This window comes from Barbus barbus (genome assembly GCF_936440315.1).
Source record: "Barbus barbus genome assembly, chromosome: 4".
Lineage (NCBI taxonomy): Eukaryota > Metazoa > Chordata > Actinopteri > Cypriniformes > Cyprinidae > Barbus > Barbus barbus.
In genome coordinates, this window is record NC_136732.1 from 38,731,737 (window position 1) to 38,749,651 (window position 17,915).

At 41.7% G+C, this 17,915-nt stretch overlaps 1 protein-coding gene across 1 annotated transcript; it reads right to left on the bottom strand.

Annotated features, from left to right (window-relative positions):
- Positions 1-4,199: 4,199 nt before the first annotated feature.
- On the bottom strand, positions 4,200-17,617 carry LOC306868631 (alpha-2-macroglobulin-like protein 1; the record flags this gene model as incomplete). Its single annotated transcript, XM_079414889.1, has 35 exons — positions 4,200-4,240; positions 4,315-4,420; positions 4,510-4,593; positions 4,675-4,756; positions 5,007-5,128; positions 6,078-6,296; positions 6,370-6,554; positions 6,629-6,791; positions 6,873-6,947; positions 7,025-7,181; positions 7,249-7,324; positions 7,446-7,622; positions 7,715-7,798; positions 7,877-7,928; positions 8,007-8,122; positions 8,198-8,321; positions 8,494-8,719; positions 11,625-11,763; positions 12,181-12,274; positions 12,343-12,468; positions 12,846-12,995; positions 13,078-13,290; positions 13,394-13,618; positions 13,693-13,863; positions 13,934-14,043; positions 14,122-14,242; positions 15,070-15,184; positions 15,255-15,339; positions 15,425-15,590; positions 15,714-15,734; positions 15,829-15,881; positions 15,988-16,144; positions 16,211-16,394; positions 17,281-17,459; positions 17,543-17,617. The coding sequence occupies 35 exons, from the start codon at positions 17,615-17,617 to the stop codon at positions 4,200-4,202; spliced, it is 4,473 nt and encodes a 1,490-aa protein (XP_079271015.1).
- Positions 17,618-17,915: the final 298 nt, after the last annotated feature.

The window sequence follows — 17,915 nt, forward strand, 5'->3', positions numbered from 1 at the left end:
CCCTATAAAATCTGATCCATTCTCTGTACCTCTTATCCTCTGTTGGACCGCGGGATATAGAATATACAGATATACACATATATATTGATATATATTGATGCAATTGTTCAACATTCAAAACGATGCAAATGTATAATAGATAGCAACAATATTGTGTACCAAAAATGAAAGCTTAGACAATTTAATTTAGTATCAGATATAGTAATATCACCCAAGTGGTCATTAATTATTAATAAAAAATTAAAACAAATCACATTATTTAGTGCAATATCTAAAACTTTTTTTTTTTTTTTTTTTAAATGATGTAACTGAGTAAGGAGAACGAAGAACTGTGTTCTCATATGGAGACGCAGAATTCTCACGGCAAGTCTTTTTCAGCATAGGAATTTAAGGCCTCCATAACACATGTAGCACCACTGTCACGAGACAATCATGGTAGACCAATCATAAATATTGCTGTTGGTGGCCAATGCAATGATTGGTTAGTGGATTCCAGTGCTTCCTTAACAATTCTTCATTCAGATAATCCCTCACAGAAAAGTAAAAATACAATAACGTTAGAGGGTTTTGATGGCACAATTTCTCTAGCATCACAAACAGATAACATGTCATTTCAGATTGACAAAGATGAGTTTAAAGAAAAAACCTGGCTCAGCAGAACTGGTGATGGTCGCAGTATCCTAGGTTCAGACATTATGACCAAGCATGGTTATGTTATTGACTATGGCAACAATTGTATCTTTCGTAATCCTCAGACTGGAGACAAAGTGGTGGAGATTTCTGATGTACATGCTGTACATGCAATCAAGAAGTTGGAGGATTATGATTTAGATGCTTTGTTGCCAGTGGACGATTCCGAACTATTCAAACTCTTGAGTAAAAACAGAGGTGTTTTTGCTATTTCGAAACATGATTGTGGCCGAGTTGATACTTGTGTGATGGAAGTGAAGATTCAGGGGCGTGACCCACCCTCTCTCAGACAGTATAATTATCCAGATTAAGCAAATTCATATATACAGCGTACTGTGGATTCTTTATTAGAACAGGGTGTCATCAGACCATGCTTTTCTCCATCATTATGCATAGACTACAGGGAACTTAACAAATGTACACAAACGTGTGCGCCTGTAGTGGCTTCTTTTACCAGAAGCTAGCTATTACTCTGCCCTTGATGTGTCCAATGGGTTTCAGTATAAATTCGCTTTTAAGTTCAGAAACACGCAGTACACACGGAATGTCCTTCCACAAGGTTTTGTGAACTCACCTACACTATTCCACCAGTGTTTAGCTAAAATACTGGAACGGTTTTCTAAGCCTGAATGTCTGATTCAGTATGTAGATGATTTGTTGTTACTGACAGCTACTAGGGAAGAACATCTCACTTTACTGGCAGAATTGCTTCAGTTACTAAAAGAGGCTGGACTAAAATTGAATCCAAAAAAAGCTCAGTTGCTCAAGTCGGAGGTCACTTATCTAGGCATCAAGATAAGTAAAGGGGGGTGTACACCTGATCCACACAAGGTGGAAATTATTCAGAGACTCCCAGTTCCAGTATCGGTAATAGCTTTGAGGTCATTTTTAGGCATAGTGGGATTTTGTAGAGAATTCATTGAAGGCTTCGCAGATATTGCAAAACCTCTGAACACTCTGCTTTCAGGAAAAAAGAAGAAAAATGTTTCTTTAGATTGAGGTTTCTCTTAGATTGAGGAAGCTCTTTCAGCTGTCCTCCTTCAAGAAGTTCAGGGAAATCTGCGTCCTATTGCATATGCTTCTCGAGTCCTTACCCCAGTTGAAAAAGCTTTTGACTCCTGTACAAGTCACCTCCTGTCTGTCCACTGGGCAATGTCACATTTTGAATACATTTATGGTTTCAATGAAGTAACATGACATACTCCGCACACACCTTTGCAGCTTCTTTTAAACGGGAAGGTGAAGGGAGTATCCAGTGCCAGACTAGGCAGGTGAATGTTAGAATTAGGGTCTAAAAATTTGAAAACTGTATACAAGCCCAACTCAATGCTTCCCCGAACACTCCTATATGAAGGTACACCACACACTTGTGAAGATGAACACACCCACCCCCCTGAAAGTGTATTTGAGGTAAAAGCAATTAAAGGAGCTGTGGATGATTTGAAAGAGTAAATTCAGAAGGTGTTACTCTCTGTTATGCATGTGGAAAGGATGGTCACATAGCAAGGCATTGTTTGGAGAAAAGTAGGAAAGATCAGGAAGTGTTTGAATTGCTTGTGGAAGGATGGGACACATGGCAAGATAGTGTCATTTTTCACACAAAAGAAGGATGGGCTACCGTGATTTAAGAAGATATGCAGTTTAGAAACTCAGATAGCACTGTTGAAAGGAAATAAGGAAGAAGCCATTCACACCTTACCAGACACAGCACTGCATGAACAACATGACTGTAGTTCAGTCACAAGCAGATGCTGATGTGAACTGGAGAAATGGTTTTATGATAGCATTATGGACATAAAATTATGTCCATAATTTTATGTCCATAGGACAAAGGACATAAAATTATATTTTAGAAAAACGTTTACTATCAAAAAGGGGGTGATTCTTTATAATTTATAAGAAATGTGTTAATGGCATTGATATTTGTGATTCTTCATTTACAAGAAAGGTATTAATGGCATTGATATTTAAATATGAGAATATTTAATTTGATTTATTAGACAGTAAAAAAAAATTAAAATAAATGCATAACATGAAGTCATCACAATGACATTATACATAAATCAGAAACTGTCGAGGATAACACAAGTTAAAAACTTATTTCCATTGTGGTCCTCGTATTTTGCATTGCATTACAATTACATTGTGATTAAATTTCTGTAACAATTGTTTTAAATGTGAAAAGATTCTTGTAGGGGAAAGGGGGGCAACCACTTCTTTTTTATCTTGTTTCAGGTATAAGCATTGAGATGTTTGCTTGAAAGGTGTAACCTCCAGGAGAATGATGATTCGGTCATCTGAAGGACAAGGCCAGCAGAACTAGTGGAGCCAGGGGACTTCCACAAGAAAAAGACTTAAAGAGCAGAGTGATCATCAGAACCAGAAATCCAGACCTACAAGATTCAGAACTCCAAGCCAAAAAGATTTAGAAACCCTGAGACCCGCCATGGGATGGATGGGCCTGATGGAACTTCCCAAACTGCAACAACAGCATTGACTGCTTCTTCTAGAAGGACTTAAGTAAAAAAAAAAAAAAAAAAAAAAAAAAAAAAAAAAGGAAGAGAGAAACAAGGAGAGATCAAACCATTTCAGAGACTATGGACAGCAGTCGTTCCACCAAGATGGAAAACGAGTGGGCAAAGGACATACCCACACAAAGAAATGCACAAAGACAGACTCACTGCACAGAACTTAATTAACATACAGACTACAGCTGTTACAAAAGGAGCAACTTCATTTACATGTAGGGTAGTAAACTGGAAATGTATAAGAAGTTTAGAACTGATGTTCGGGGCTCATTCCGACTCCGTTGAACCCAAGGTACTACATGTACTTGACGATCTTGATGACGTTTATTGCAGCATAGCAGTGACAAAGTCCTCTTCACTTTCTTACACTTAAGATTTGCGGTCTGTACCGAAGAGAGCAATCATATTTTTTTCCCGTTACATCATATTGCATTGAATGACACGGCATTGTAATAGGGTGAATCACATCGGTAGCTGCTTTATGCAACGTTAATGTATTGTAGGCTGTGCATTGAGGTGTATTGGCTCAGCCTCAGTGAGGAGATGCACATCCCTAGTCCTAATACTCTGCATAATGGCACCTAGGGTGACGTGGAGAAGACCTGTTGAATGAAGCCGTATTCTTAGCTTTGTAAAGATACGGTTGAACCACTGATGTCCTACCATTGCGGTCTATGGAGGGTCAGAGTGCTCTCAGATTTCAAATCGTGATTGGTTCCAAGAGATGAACGAAGGTCTTAAGGGTTTGGAACATGGAGAATGACAGAATTTGAGTGAACTACCCCTTTAACAGCCACTGTGGGGACAAAAATGCATTTCAACCATGTAAGAACCTCAGATCACAGGTCAAACCGAAACCATGCAGAAGTTTGAGTTTTGACCAGCTTCAAAGAAAATAAATAAAACAGATGCTCCAGGCAACAAAGTGACTTATTTCGGTTTATTTCTTTCATGAATTCTAAAGCCAGACATGAAGCACAGTCATGGGCATGGGGGCAGGTACGTGGTCTCAAACGAGTCACCTGAAAGAAAGGGGAAAATTAGCTTAATGGGGTTTAACAGAATTTGGCCAGAAACGTAGTCACTGAACGCATACTTGGTTGATAGTAGTCATAAACCTCAACGACTGCTGGCTTGAGATTCTGCACTGCAATAACCGGTTTCAGTTGCATCCTGTAGGTCATGGGGACGCCTTTGGGAACCTGTGAGAGAGAAGGGATAAAGAGAAGTACATGAGCATACATATACACGAAGGAGGGCAGATAGAGAATATACCCAGTGGGCATCTCACCTCTTTCAGATACACGAGCACACGATCATCTCCAGCATCAACCCGCTGTACTAATGGTGCAAGTGAATCTGGAGGAGACCCAAGCTGTGAAGATAGATACCGTTGTTTGCAGCCGAAGCAGCTTCAAGTATTTTGGGACTTGACAATTCATTCAAACATACGAACCAGTGATGTATCTGCTGTGAAACCTGATAGGAGTTTAATATCCACGATAACCATGTTAGTAGTTGGTTTTGCACCATTGTATCTGAATGGAGGGGAAAATGCCGTCAAGTCAAGCTCTTCTGAATTTACAATCTCCACACAAGTCTCAACAATAATGGTTTAATGCTGCTCAGGTGGCAGCCATTTCAACCATGCTTTGATACTAGGGCATGTGGTGCATCAGAACAGTATGATTTGGTCTGCCTTTCATGGGACAGAACGGCTCAGGCACACAGTGGCCTTTGACTGTCCGGTTTGACTAGGGCATCTTTACACAACCAAGTTGTTCTTACCTTACAGTGAAGTTCAACATGAGATCGGCTCCACACACTTTGCAGTCCCTCACCACCTTCACCTCAACGCCAAGTGTTCTGGCAGCTTTAATGGGTGTGGGGATATTGTAGAAACATGCAACCTGGGAACACAAGTCAACCATTAATTAGAATTAGGCTCAACAGAAGCAGAAGCGGTAACACTTTAAAATACTGTTCCATCATTAATGAATAACTACACAAAGACACATGAATAATGCAATATTAGCACTCTAGTAACTAATAAGAAACTCTGATTAATGAATTAGTAAGTAATAGTGTTTAGTAGAATGTGGTAGTTCATTATTAGCTAATCAATAACTTATTTTTTTCATACCTCCTTAAGAACTACTGCATACAGGTTCATAATTAATAATGAACAATACATAATGTATAATTAATTCTAAAGTAAAGGTCATGGTAACCCACTAGTAATTACGGAAGTCATTGTAAACTTAAGGTTTTTGTAAGGTTTTGGTTAGTAATTAACTTTGCTAGATTTGGTAACACTTAAATCATTACTAGTGGGTTACCGTGATCTTCACTTTAGAATACTGATCCAAATAATTAGTAGTTTATTCAGAAGGATGTAGTAACACTTGAGTCATTACTATCCAAAACCTTACATATATCTCAAAAGCTTAAAATGACGTCAGTCAATATTAGGGAGTTATGATGCTTTTCCCTTTAGAACACTGATACAAATAATTAGTAGTTCCTTTAAAAGAATTTGATAATTCTTGAGTCATTAATAGTGGGTTACCATGATCTTCATTTTAGAATTATACGTTATGCATAATTCACATTAATTATGAAACTGTATACAGTAGTTCTCCAGGATATATAAAAAAATATATTGATTAGCTAATCGTGAACTACCAGTTTCAACTGAGCTCCATTACTTACTAAATCAATAATCATAGTTTCTTGTTAGGTAATGGTAGTTACTACAATGTTAGTGCATTAGTCACTTGTTCCTGTGTAGTTATGCATTAACAAAGGATCAGTATTCTAAAGTGTTACCGCAGAAGCTAAACAGGTGAAGATACTGACCTGCACGGACACACAGGTGGAGCCCTTTGCGTTAACACTATATTTGCCAAGAATGTTTTCCAACGGCTTCTCCTGATATAGCAGCCTGTTGTTCGGAGTCACATCAAAGTTATACACTTCTCCTGCCAAAGATGACTGTACAGTAACGGTGCTGGAGCCCGTCAAGCTGAACACTTCAGTGGCATACAGAGACAGAGCATGAAGAGCCACCACTGTGTCCTAAAAACAAAGCACCAGATTAAAAACCACTCCGATATGGACGATTGCACTTCTGTTTGGTACTTTAAGACACCTGGGTAGAAGAAAAGCCTCCATAGGGATTCTGCTGGGCCACGAGCCAGTTGACAATGCGGTTAGCATAGCTCAGATTAGCCGTCGTGAGAGGCTGTACAGAGAGAACTGCTAGCAGCACATAAGAGCTGATCTCCACCGCCAGAGTGTCACCAGATGTAGTCTGAGACCAATGGAGCTTAGTGCCTTACGAAGAGACAGGAGAGAAAGTTGACGGCAAAAGCACATGGTGAATCTCAAACAAGCTGGTAAAATTTTACCTTCAGAAATGGAAACCCCGTCCAAGGCATTAAAAAGATGTGAAAAAGTGCTGGTCTCTCCAGCCAGACTATAGGTGTAGGCCAGCAGAGCTGTGGCATAAGGGTTTCCCAGGTTCCCAACAAAAGGCGTCAAGCAAGACAGGGCATTGGTGATTACTGGATCCTGATAGCAAAGGGGAACACACAACGTAACTGAAGGTCAGCTACGAGGAGCTTGTATAACTGCTGGTAGGCATGTTTTTACCGTGACAAGGACGCCTAGTTCAAGCAGCGATGCAGCAATGTAGCCGGTCATGGTCACGTTATCACCAACACCACCCTAAAAATGGAGCAGCATAATTAAGAGCGGTCTCAACTCAGATCAGTTGTGGCACATTTAAAAGAACCATCACGCACCTTCATGTCACTGTGGTACAGAGTCCCCTGCTGCATAAAACAGCCATCTGAACCCTGCTTGCTGACCAGCCAATCCTTTGCACTCTGGAGGCCATTCGGATCAATGAAGATGAAACGCTTTGCTAAGCCAAAAGACCTCATGACGAAGGTGGTCAACCTGGCCATGAAAGAAGTCTCATTACAAACCACAACAATGTGCAACACAAGAATAGTACGAAACGCACCATGTATTGGATTCACCATAACTAAATGTGCTGTATGAACCGTCACTGTGTCTGTAGTTCAGCTGCCCTTGGTATCCTGTACAGGTCAAAAACAAAACCCCGGGAACTTGGTCAGGAACCAGATTACAGTATAATATGCCCCAATACGTAGGATTTGGGATTTAGTCTAAATAGACAATGGATCGGTTTATCCATACCCGTCCGAAGGTAACCGGTGGCGGTCTGTCGGATGGCTGCGGTGAGTTGGCCCGTGACTTCCAAGTACTGCAGGATGTAAATATTGGGAGCAAGAACGATCATATTTTGTTCTCCACAGCCATATGGCATCTGTAATAAGTTGTCAAGATTCTTTAGTGCACGGCCCATTATGTCCCCTAGAGGAAAACAAGGTCAAACCAAAAAAAACATGAAACCAAATTGTTGAATGTCCCCTCAAAAAAAAAAAACAAAAAAAAAAACACTTTACCAAGGACTGAAACGGAGCATCTGGCTGATCCCTGGATAACATTTGTTGGAAACGTTGGAGCCAAGTCTTCTGAAAGAACACTTCCTGTGGACAGAACAGATCAGCACCGAGTACTAGTCTATGGTTTGGCTTTACAGGGAGGATGGATTTATTCAAACAAACCCTTTGGACACAGTAGCCAATTCTGGGTGAAGATCCTTTCAACTCCTTCAGGCTAGAAGACAAAAGGCACCAAATCAGTAAAGCAGCATGAGCTCCACGATCAGGCTACAGAAGGTTGGTTAACACTTACCAGAACAAGTAGACTTCGCGTGACTACATCAACACGTCCTCTCTCAGGCGCAGGCACAAACTCAGTGCCACATTGGGATGGTTCAGCCTGAGCACTGACGGTCACATTGACAGGTCCTGCAGAGACAGACAGGAAGAGAGCAACAACACCTCAATTTAGGAAGGAGGAAAGAAATAAAGTCCAAAACAGACCGAGAACAGAAGCTGAGAGAATCCATTTGAAGGTCTTTCTCCCATTGGCAGAGAGGGACGATGAGTAAGGCTCATTAAAAGGTTGAAGAGTGAAGTTCGAGGAAGGAGCTGGAATCACTTTAACCTGCCAATGAAAGTCACATTGTTAGTGCACATTTAGTAAAGATAAGGGCATCTTCTCTACATCTTGCAGTGAGAGCTCAAAGCAAGGTGACATACTCCAGTTCTGTTAGAGATGTGCAAGCTGATATTATAGATCTCACAACCAAAGACACATTGCATTAGTGAATCCAGACCTTGATGCACTTGGGCAGATAGTTGAAGACTGTGGCCTTCAGCTCAAAAGACTCCCCACGGATGATGGAGTAAGGCAGGGAGAGCTCCAGGAAGAAGGGCTGGAAGACAGTCAGCTTAACAGGAGGAGCCAAACCAAAACCTTTGGAGGACAAGCAGAACGCTTCCGTTTCCCATGTGGTGATGGTGTCAGGAACCTTGAGGGGAACTCGTGTGGATCCAGAGTCTCTGAAGGACAGAGGAAAGTATAAATGAAGGGGGCAGGAGAGGTAAAGCCAATTGGGGCCAAGTGGCTTTAGAGCTGGGCCCGTTGTCACAAACAGTCTTACCACCAAGATTTCTCCTAAATACACTGTAGATCATAACATACTCTTAGAGAGACTGGAAAACTGGGTCGGGCTTTCTGGGATGGCACTCAAATGGTTCAGATCATACTTAGAAGGGAGAGGTTATTATGTGAGTATAGGAGAGCATAAGTCTAAGTGGACGGCCATGACATGTGGAGTCCCACAAGGCTCAATTCTTGCACCGCTCTTGTTTAATCTGTATATGCTCCCACTAAGTCAGATAATGAGGAAGAACCAAATTGCCTATCACAGCTATGCTGATGATACCCAGATTTACCTAGCCTTATCTCCAAATGACTACAGCCCCATTGACTCCCTCTGCCAATGCATTGATGAAATTAACAGTTGGATGTGCCAGAACTTTCTTCAGTTAAACAAGGAGAAAACTGAAGTCATTGCATTTGGAAATAAAGATGAAGTTCTCAAGGTGAATGCATACCTTGACTCTAGGGGTCAAACAACTAAAAATCAAGTCAGAAATCTTGGGGTGATTCTGGAGACAGACCTTAGTTTCAGTAGTCATGTCAAAGCAATAACTAAATCAGCATACTATCATCTCAAAAATATTGCAAGAATTAGATGTTTTGTTTCCAGTCAAGACTTGGAGAAACTTGTTCATGCCTTTATCACCAGCAGGGTGGATTACTGTAATGGTCTCCTCACCGGCCTTCCCAAGAAGACCATTAGACAACTGCAGCTCATCCAGAACGCTGCTGCCAGGATTCTGACTAGAACCAGAAAATCTGAGCATATCACACCAGTCCTCAGGTCCTTACACTGGCTTCCAGTTACATTTAGGATTGATTTTAAAGTACTTTTACTCGTTTATAAGTCACTCAATGGCCTAGGACCTAAATAGATTGCTGATATGCTCACTGAATATAAACCAAACAGACCACTCAGATCATTAGGATCGAGTCAGTTAGAAATACCAAGGGTTCACACAAAACAAGGGGAGTCTGCTTTTAGCTATTATGCGGCCCGCAGTTGGAACCAGCTTCCAGAAGAGATCAGATGTGCTAAAACATTAGCCACATTTAAATCAAGACTCAAAACTCATCTGTTTAACTGTGCATTTGTTGAATGAGCACTGTGCTATGTCCGAACTGACTGCAATAAATTTTATGTATAATCATTTTCTTTAAATTTATTTTAAATCATTTTCTATATCATTTTAAAATTCTTTGTTTTTATTTCCATGTTTTTATTGATTTTAAATGTCTTTCACTCTTTTATGTAAAGCACTTTGAATTACCACTGTGTATGAAATGTGCTATATAAATAAACTTGCCTTGCCTAAATGGCAGTAAAAGTGTAGCCAAGAGTTTTTAAACCCATTCATAAGTCGTGGCCTAATGGTTAGAGAGTCGGACTTGTGATCCAAAGGTTGCGGGTTCGAGTCTCGGGCCAGCAGGGATTGTAGGTGGGGGGGGGAGTGAAAGTACAGCGCTCTCTCCACCATCAATACCACGACTGAGGTGCCCTTGAGCAAGCCACTGAACCCCCAACTGCTCCCCGGGCGCCGCAGCATAAATGGCTGCCCACTGCGCCGGGTGTGTTCACGGTGTGCGTTTTCACTGCTGTGTGTGCGCACGTTGGATGGGTTAAATGCAGAGCACGAATTCCGAGTATGGGTCACCATACTTGACTGTATGTCACTTTCACTTGAAGCTGCTGAGACAAACTTTTAGCTAAAAGACTTCCTTCTAGTAAGAGTAAGGGGGTAGGGTTTACCTAGTTGCTATGGATGAGTTCAGCATGCTTACCAACCATGCACAGTGATAGACGGTCAGATTTATTCATAGAAATAGTACAGCACAATATTCTGTTGCTGTACTCAAAAAGGTTTAATAAAGAGTGCCACAGATTTTAAAATGCAGGATAAGCGTCACTAGTTAAGCAAGTGTTCAGCTTAGTGTTTGCCTTTTACATGCTTTTCAAAAACAGTTAGTGGCTAGGTCTACGTAAACAGCCTTTTAATTAACAGCAGAATCATCTTGGCTGATAGTAATGCATGCAAACGTTTAAAAAAGCCACACAACTGGATGCAAGAACAGCCGTTACTCCTTGCCCAACTGGTTAGTGAAAACAAGGATATAGAAGGAAAGCTTGGGGTAACCTTTTAAAAAAACAAATAGGTCAACCGTTTCTAAAATATTTACGTTCTCAGGCAGATTGCCAGCAACAGCCATTTTAGGATAGTTTGTAGCTTGGTCTTAGTGACTCAGGAGTCCTCTTCACTACTAACGTTTCACAGATTTAAGAGCTACCCAGATAGCACATGTACATCTGCAAGATAGGTTAAAGATCTCTTGATCTGGAAAGCATCTGCGGTGTACAAACGTCTGACATCTTTCAGATGTCAGTTTTACATGCAGTCTAAATCATAAACCTCTTAAAGACATCCAATAGAAGTCCATTTGACATCTAAAAGGAAACGTCCTATAGACGCATTGCAGAGGAGCAAACACGTCTTGGAGATGTCCATTTCATGTCTGCGAGACGGACGTGCGCTATCAGGGTAGTTTTAACATCAAAACACTGAAAACAAACGTTTAGGGGTCCTAAATTTAGGACGGACTTACCCATTAATTTTAAGGTTCTCTCCCAAAATGGCAAGTTATGAGCTACTTTTAGCCTCAAGATTGTGAAAACAGGCCCAGGGGAATCAAACCCAGTTCCTGGAGGGCCACAGCCTGGCAGAATTTAGGATTCAACCCTATAAGACACCCGATCCGGCTAGACAAGTTCTTCAAGCACTACATGAAACGAGATGCTTTACTAACCCCACTTGAGCAAGCTGCCAGATCCAGGTTTCTGGAAAGTAAGTCCTGACGGTCACGTCAAAAGAGCTGCTCTCGCCTCCAGCACTCTCTGCCATTGGCGCAGAAGCCATTGCAAAGGCTACAGGACCACGAACATACGCTGTAAGACAAAAGCCATTAATACCAGGACTGCAACAGCCAACTGAGGGTTGTCCATTCATTAGATAAGTGAAGTCTGTGCACCAGGCTCTCATTTTAAGAGCCATTCTGAGTGCGGTAGCACACTTAACTCCAAGACAAGATATTAAATGGTGGTCTTAAGGGGTGCAAGTCGTTTCATTACATGTTTTGCAGGATACATGCAAGGATTCACAGCACCACAATAAGTATTCATTTTGCATTGAAAGCTTAATATAGTTTTAACACCAATTAGTACATCTTGCCATTGAATGCACCATATCGGGAATAACACCGTTTAGGCCTTTGCTGTAACAACCCTATACAGACCATCATCCAGCAAGCCTTCGACAAACTTTAAACTCACGAGACATTTAGATCAAGACCCTATCAGCCATACCGTCATTGAAGTTGCGATAGTAATTCAGGCCTCTGTACATCAGGCAGTGAGGTTCTCGGACAGGCAGATTCGTGGCAACCTTCATCCCCACACTCTGTCAAAGCAGAGGACGCATTTAAAAAAAAATTAAATTCAGCCACTAAATTACAAGCCATTTCCTACCTTGAAAGCTTCGTAAGCTTGGTCAGGAAGAACAGCTCGACGGGGTCGAACATTCAGGCACTCCTGTTCATCCTCAACGCCAAATGGATAATCTGATAGCGAACGCACTGGGAGCAAGTTGAACACCTAAAAACAGGGGGGGGTCAATGTCAAAAACACCTCGTTAAGCAAAATTTAAGACAAGTCCTGGAGCACCCAAGGCACTGTACGGTTTGTGTCCCCCTGATTTAACATCCAATTCAACTCCTCCGTAGAGACCAGATTGGGTGTCCAAGGAGGGAAATGTACACTGCTTGTGGTGCTCCAGGGCTTGCTTGAAAACCCCAGGTTTAAGAGACAGCCACAGCAAACCAACTATGGCACATTGGGGAACCTAGTCAAACACGGTTTAATTTTGTTAAAAAAAAAAATAAACAAATCCACCCCCCCCAATAGGCATGTCAGCAATAGATGTTAATCCAGCCAAGTTAAACTAGGAAATCTGATCAGTGGCACATGGTTACCGCTTCTGCACTCAGACGTCTCCCGGACTCCATGATCAGGACACTCTGATCAACAGCGCCGAGGCCACACAGGGATCCTGCTTCAGCAGAGACAGTCAAAATGTTTCCCTCAGCAGGAACAGCCGTAGCAGGAGAAAACTGCAGAGACACCTGGAACAAGAATCAGCTCACACGCTGAAGGACAAATCGTGAGTACTCGCATGAAGCGGAGCGGTGAAAGAGGTCCAGATACCTTGTTTTGGAAACACGTTTCAGTGTCAAAGGATGCACTTGTAGCAACAATATTCTCACTGGGCAGAACGCAGAAGGCTAGAATCTGGACTGCTGGAGCCATAGCGACACCGACAGACAGCTCAAACGACACTGTACCACTTGTAAGTGTATTCAAAGCCCTCGCTGTGACCTTCTGAAATCCATGCAGAACAATCACTCCTCTGGATAAGACCTGACAGAAGACAGAGTCAGACTGGTTCATAAAGAGTGCCTACAAGTGGACTATAGCGCGGTCATCAAAACCTCAAAGGGTCACAAAACCAGAGTCCACTCACCATATAGATGATGTCTGCACTGTAGTCACCAGTCTCTCCAACAAACGAATACTTGACCAAAACTGGATACTTGGTGCCACATTTCAGTGGCTGCTCAAGCTTCACTATTGTCAGTTCACTGGATGTTGGATTGTCTGGAGTAGTATGGAAAAGCGACACAATCCTCGTATCGGTGCTGAAGTATGGTGATTTATAACCATAAACAACCTCTGCAGTTGCACTTGCCTGAGGAACCGGATAATAGAATTGGTTTTTGCAAGAAGTCTTCATTTAAAAATAGGATAAAAAGCAAACCGTACCACCAAATTCAGATCTGCTTTAGGGAAGTCGGCAGTGTTGAGGGAGAAAGTAGCAAGTCCATTTTGGTTTGTGGTCAGATTCAACAGCAGTTTGTTGGGCCATTGGCTACCATCCAGGAGATAGACTGCCTTGCTTGCCATTGAAGTCCCATTGAAATAAGATGCCAAGATCTGTTGGGAAAGGTTAGAAAGAGGTAACCAGCGAGCATAACTTTCTATTAAGAAATAAACCTCAACTTGCCTTTCCATTAATCACTAATCCATAGTCAAAGAAACCTGGCAGCTCCAAAAACGTGACCTTGCCAACTTCAAACGTAATGGACACAGTTGTGGATTTGGACATCACTATGTCTGGGAGGAAAGTAGTGCCACAAACATGAATGCACCAAATAAAGACAAGTCACTGGCTCAAATCTGCCAACAACTCACCGGTTCCCTCCTCGGTCACATTCACGTTAACAAGAAATGAATCTTGCAGGTTATCTTCAAATTTGGTGCCGAAAAATGCTGACGTACTGAAGGTAAGGGAAGCACAACCAGTGTCGTTCATCTGGTAGCAGAACAGAGACAGTCAGATTTAAGAGTAGATTTCGCTGTCGGGTGGAAACCTACGTCCAAATTGTCAGCTTCATATTTTTCACAAATCGATGCTATTGGCCAGTCCCCACATGGGTCCGTTATTTTTATTTACAAATTAACCAAATCTAAAGTGTTGAAAAATAGCTAGAGCAAATCTCTTAACTCCATTGGACACTTCAACTGTCTGAGAAGTCTCGTAACTCCACCTCTTCACTCCACAGGAGCCTCGCGGCATTAGGTCTCAAGATTGAAAGTCACAACGAATCCTCGGCGAGCAACACGTCCTCTGAGGCAAGTGTCCTCAAAACACTGGTTATTCATGATTCCGTTATATGAATTATATAATGGTTCATCTCTCTCTTGAAGTAATGGTACTGCTAAGGTGTAATGTATCATTTCTGAGGATAGATTTTTAAGCCTTTAAAAATGGAGTTTAGGAAGATGCATGTAACCACAGTCATTAGCTTTGGTTTACTATTGAAGCCTTCTCGTCAAAAGGCTCAACGTGGCCACAGACGTCGCTGCTGCCAGCATTCTTAACGACAGCATAATCTTGTATCTCCCTGCTCCCAAGTCATAAGTCTTGTATTAAACGTGATTTTGGAGAAATGTTAGTACACAAGTATATGATAGCAATACAAGGTATAATTGCAACTTTAATGATACAGTGATTAATTCAATATTGTATTTTTATTTCCTGAGAAATAATGGCTGGAAATGAGAGGATTCTGCCCAACAGCAATTTGCAGAAAAGAGGGGAAAAAATAAAAATCCTGCTCTGTACAGCAAGTCACATACCTTGGTGGTTTTAATTAGACACACACGAGACACGCCAGGGACCACAGAGTACGGAAATGGCTCACGACACACTTCCACCAACGCTTCACCAGGTACAGGTTGACCATATGTGTATCTGAGAAAAACGTTGAGGAGATCAAACGCACACCAAACAAAACGTCAAGAAAATAAGAGCTTACTCTTACTTGGCACAAGCCTCAACTTTCAGTCCCACATCTCCCACACTATGCATCTGCGGTACAGTTTCAGTGACTGAAAACTTGGGTAAAACTAAACCAGAAACAAATGCTTCAAGTCAGGACCGGAGAGGTGCGTCATCAAATCTACCGGTTGCACATCACATGTGGTGACTTACCATACTTTTTCACCTCAAAAACCTGCGAGAACATTCGGTCACCAATGAAAGCCCTCAATGTGTACATCCCGTCCTGAGCCTCTGGGTGTAACTGGTGAGAAAGCTGCAATATCCATGTCATTGATGAGACATTTGTCCACTGACCAATGCGGTTACTATGACTGTCCTATTGAGAGGGACAAAGCTTGGAATAAGAAACTGCAAGCCAAAAGTTAAAGTAAAAACAGAGAACATGTAGAAGTAAACCAGTGTTGATTCTATCCAAAGACCTGATCCAGAACAAGCTTACCTCCACCACCACTAGACTATACTGTAAAGACAAACAGTAATATTAGGCATTCAAGTACAAAAAAAAAAAAAAAAAAAAAAAAACACTGAAAGATTAGAAGCAGATCAGGCCTTACCATTTGATCAAGAGGAACAAATTTAGCATCCATAGTCACAACCCTGAAGTTCACTGCAGAAGGGACATGGATAAAATCAAGAATTTGAACAAGGGGAGTCCATTAAGCTTCAAGTTCTGATCACTTCTGGCATTTATCCAAGGGTCATTTGTAGCTCACCAGTTTGTCCTGGGTTGTAGATGGGTTTGTCTGTTTGGATGAAGGTCAAAGGCAGGTAGGATCCAAACATCACTTTCCTCTCTTCAGTCATTTTGAAGAACCTCCCTTGAAGGATCACCCTCAAGCTCTGCACTAATTCACCATCTACTCGAGGAGCCTGTAAAGAAACACATTGTTAAGGATGAGGGGGGGTGAGTGTTGCATGTGCCACACAGTGACAAACCTGAAAACTAAAACAGCTGTGAAACTCTGTCGAAGAGCTCTGCTGCCCAAGCTGGGTTGTCCTATTTTTCTCATCAACCAGAAACATGGTCATTGTGAGACTTTCGTTGGGTTTTAAGAGACTCGCACAAAACTTGGCAGCAGAGCCAGACTCAATCAGCGCAGGAAACGTCACCAAGAAGGATCTGTGAAAACATCAGACTGACATTTATCATCAGCAGTAATAAATCAGATCAGCAAACATTCCATAGTAGGAGAGACTAAAAACTGACCACAAGGAAACAGGTTAAAACAAAAACAACTTTTCTCTCTCAAAACCAATTTACTTACGGTCTGGATCTCTGTCCATCAACAGCAAAGATGAAAAGGGCTAAAATGAGCCCTTTCCAAACACAAATGTCCTTCATAGCCATGAAGAGCATTCAACCAAGACTATAGCCCCAAATCAGGTCACTAACTTCAGAAACACTGTAGAACTCTACCAATATCTATCACTCTCAATCACCTGCACCAATGGCTGCGATATTTAAACGCTCTTAATTGGACTCATTAAGCTCGTTAATTTCAATAATTAACCTCCAACCTGGAATAATTTGGTCGGTTTATTACAATCTAGTTTATGTATTAACATAATACATACAGGGGCCTGTTTCATAAAACAAATTTACAAAATAAGCCAGGTTTATTTCAGTTAGTCTGACTTATTGTCAGTTGATTTGGTTCAAAATAAGTCAGACTAACTGAAATAAGCCTGGCTTATTTGGTAAACTTGTTTTATGAAACAGGTCCCTGCTACTATTACATGCTTTATTTTCAAGCAATGGAAATGTATTGAGGGCGGAGTTAATAAGTTGAAGATAAAAGATTTTAAATGCTTTTCGAGCAATGATTTTACATCTTTTATCTTGAACTTGTTAACTCCGTCTTTAAAATGAAGCATGTTTCCAATAATTAGTATCACTGCTAGGTGGATCACTGACTTCCTAACGGACCGGAGGCAGTGCGTGCGGCTGGGGAAGAATGTCTCGGACATTCAAACTATCAGCACAGGTTCTCCACAGGGCTGTGTACTTTCTCCTCTGCTCTTCTCCTTGTACACCAACTGCTGCACCTCCAGCCATGACTCCGTGAAGTTGGTTAAGTTTGCGGATGACACCACTCTTATCGGGCTCATCTCGGATGGTGATGAGTCTGCCTACAGGAGAGAGGTGGAGCGGCTGGTGTCCTGGTGTAACAGCAACAACCTGGAGCTTAATGCCCAAAAAACAGTGGAGATGATTGTGGACTTCAGGAAAGTCACAGCCCCCCTGCCTCCCCTTGCCCTGACAGATACCCCCATCACCACTGTGGTCTCTTTCTGCTTCCTGGGCACCCACATCACCCACGACCTCAAGTGGGAGCTGACCATCAACTCCCTTATCCCTTTGGTTGTTTTATACTAGTTTAAAACAAGAGATGCAAAGGAGCAAAAGTACTAACATGCCTCATCAGGCTTCACAGCAGATATGTCCCTGGTTTGTATGTGTTTTAAGATGACTTGCAAAATCCCAAGATGCTTGAAGCTTTTTCAAATGTAAATGTTTATCTAAAAGATGGTCTTTTCCTCTCACCCACGAGTGGAGCAGGTTGATGCTGGAAATGATTGTGACATTGAGAAGATCTGAACATGAGCTGCTTTACAGTCATATGGATAATATATGGATCAC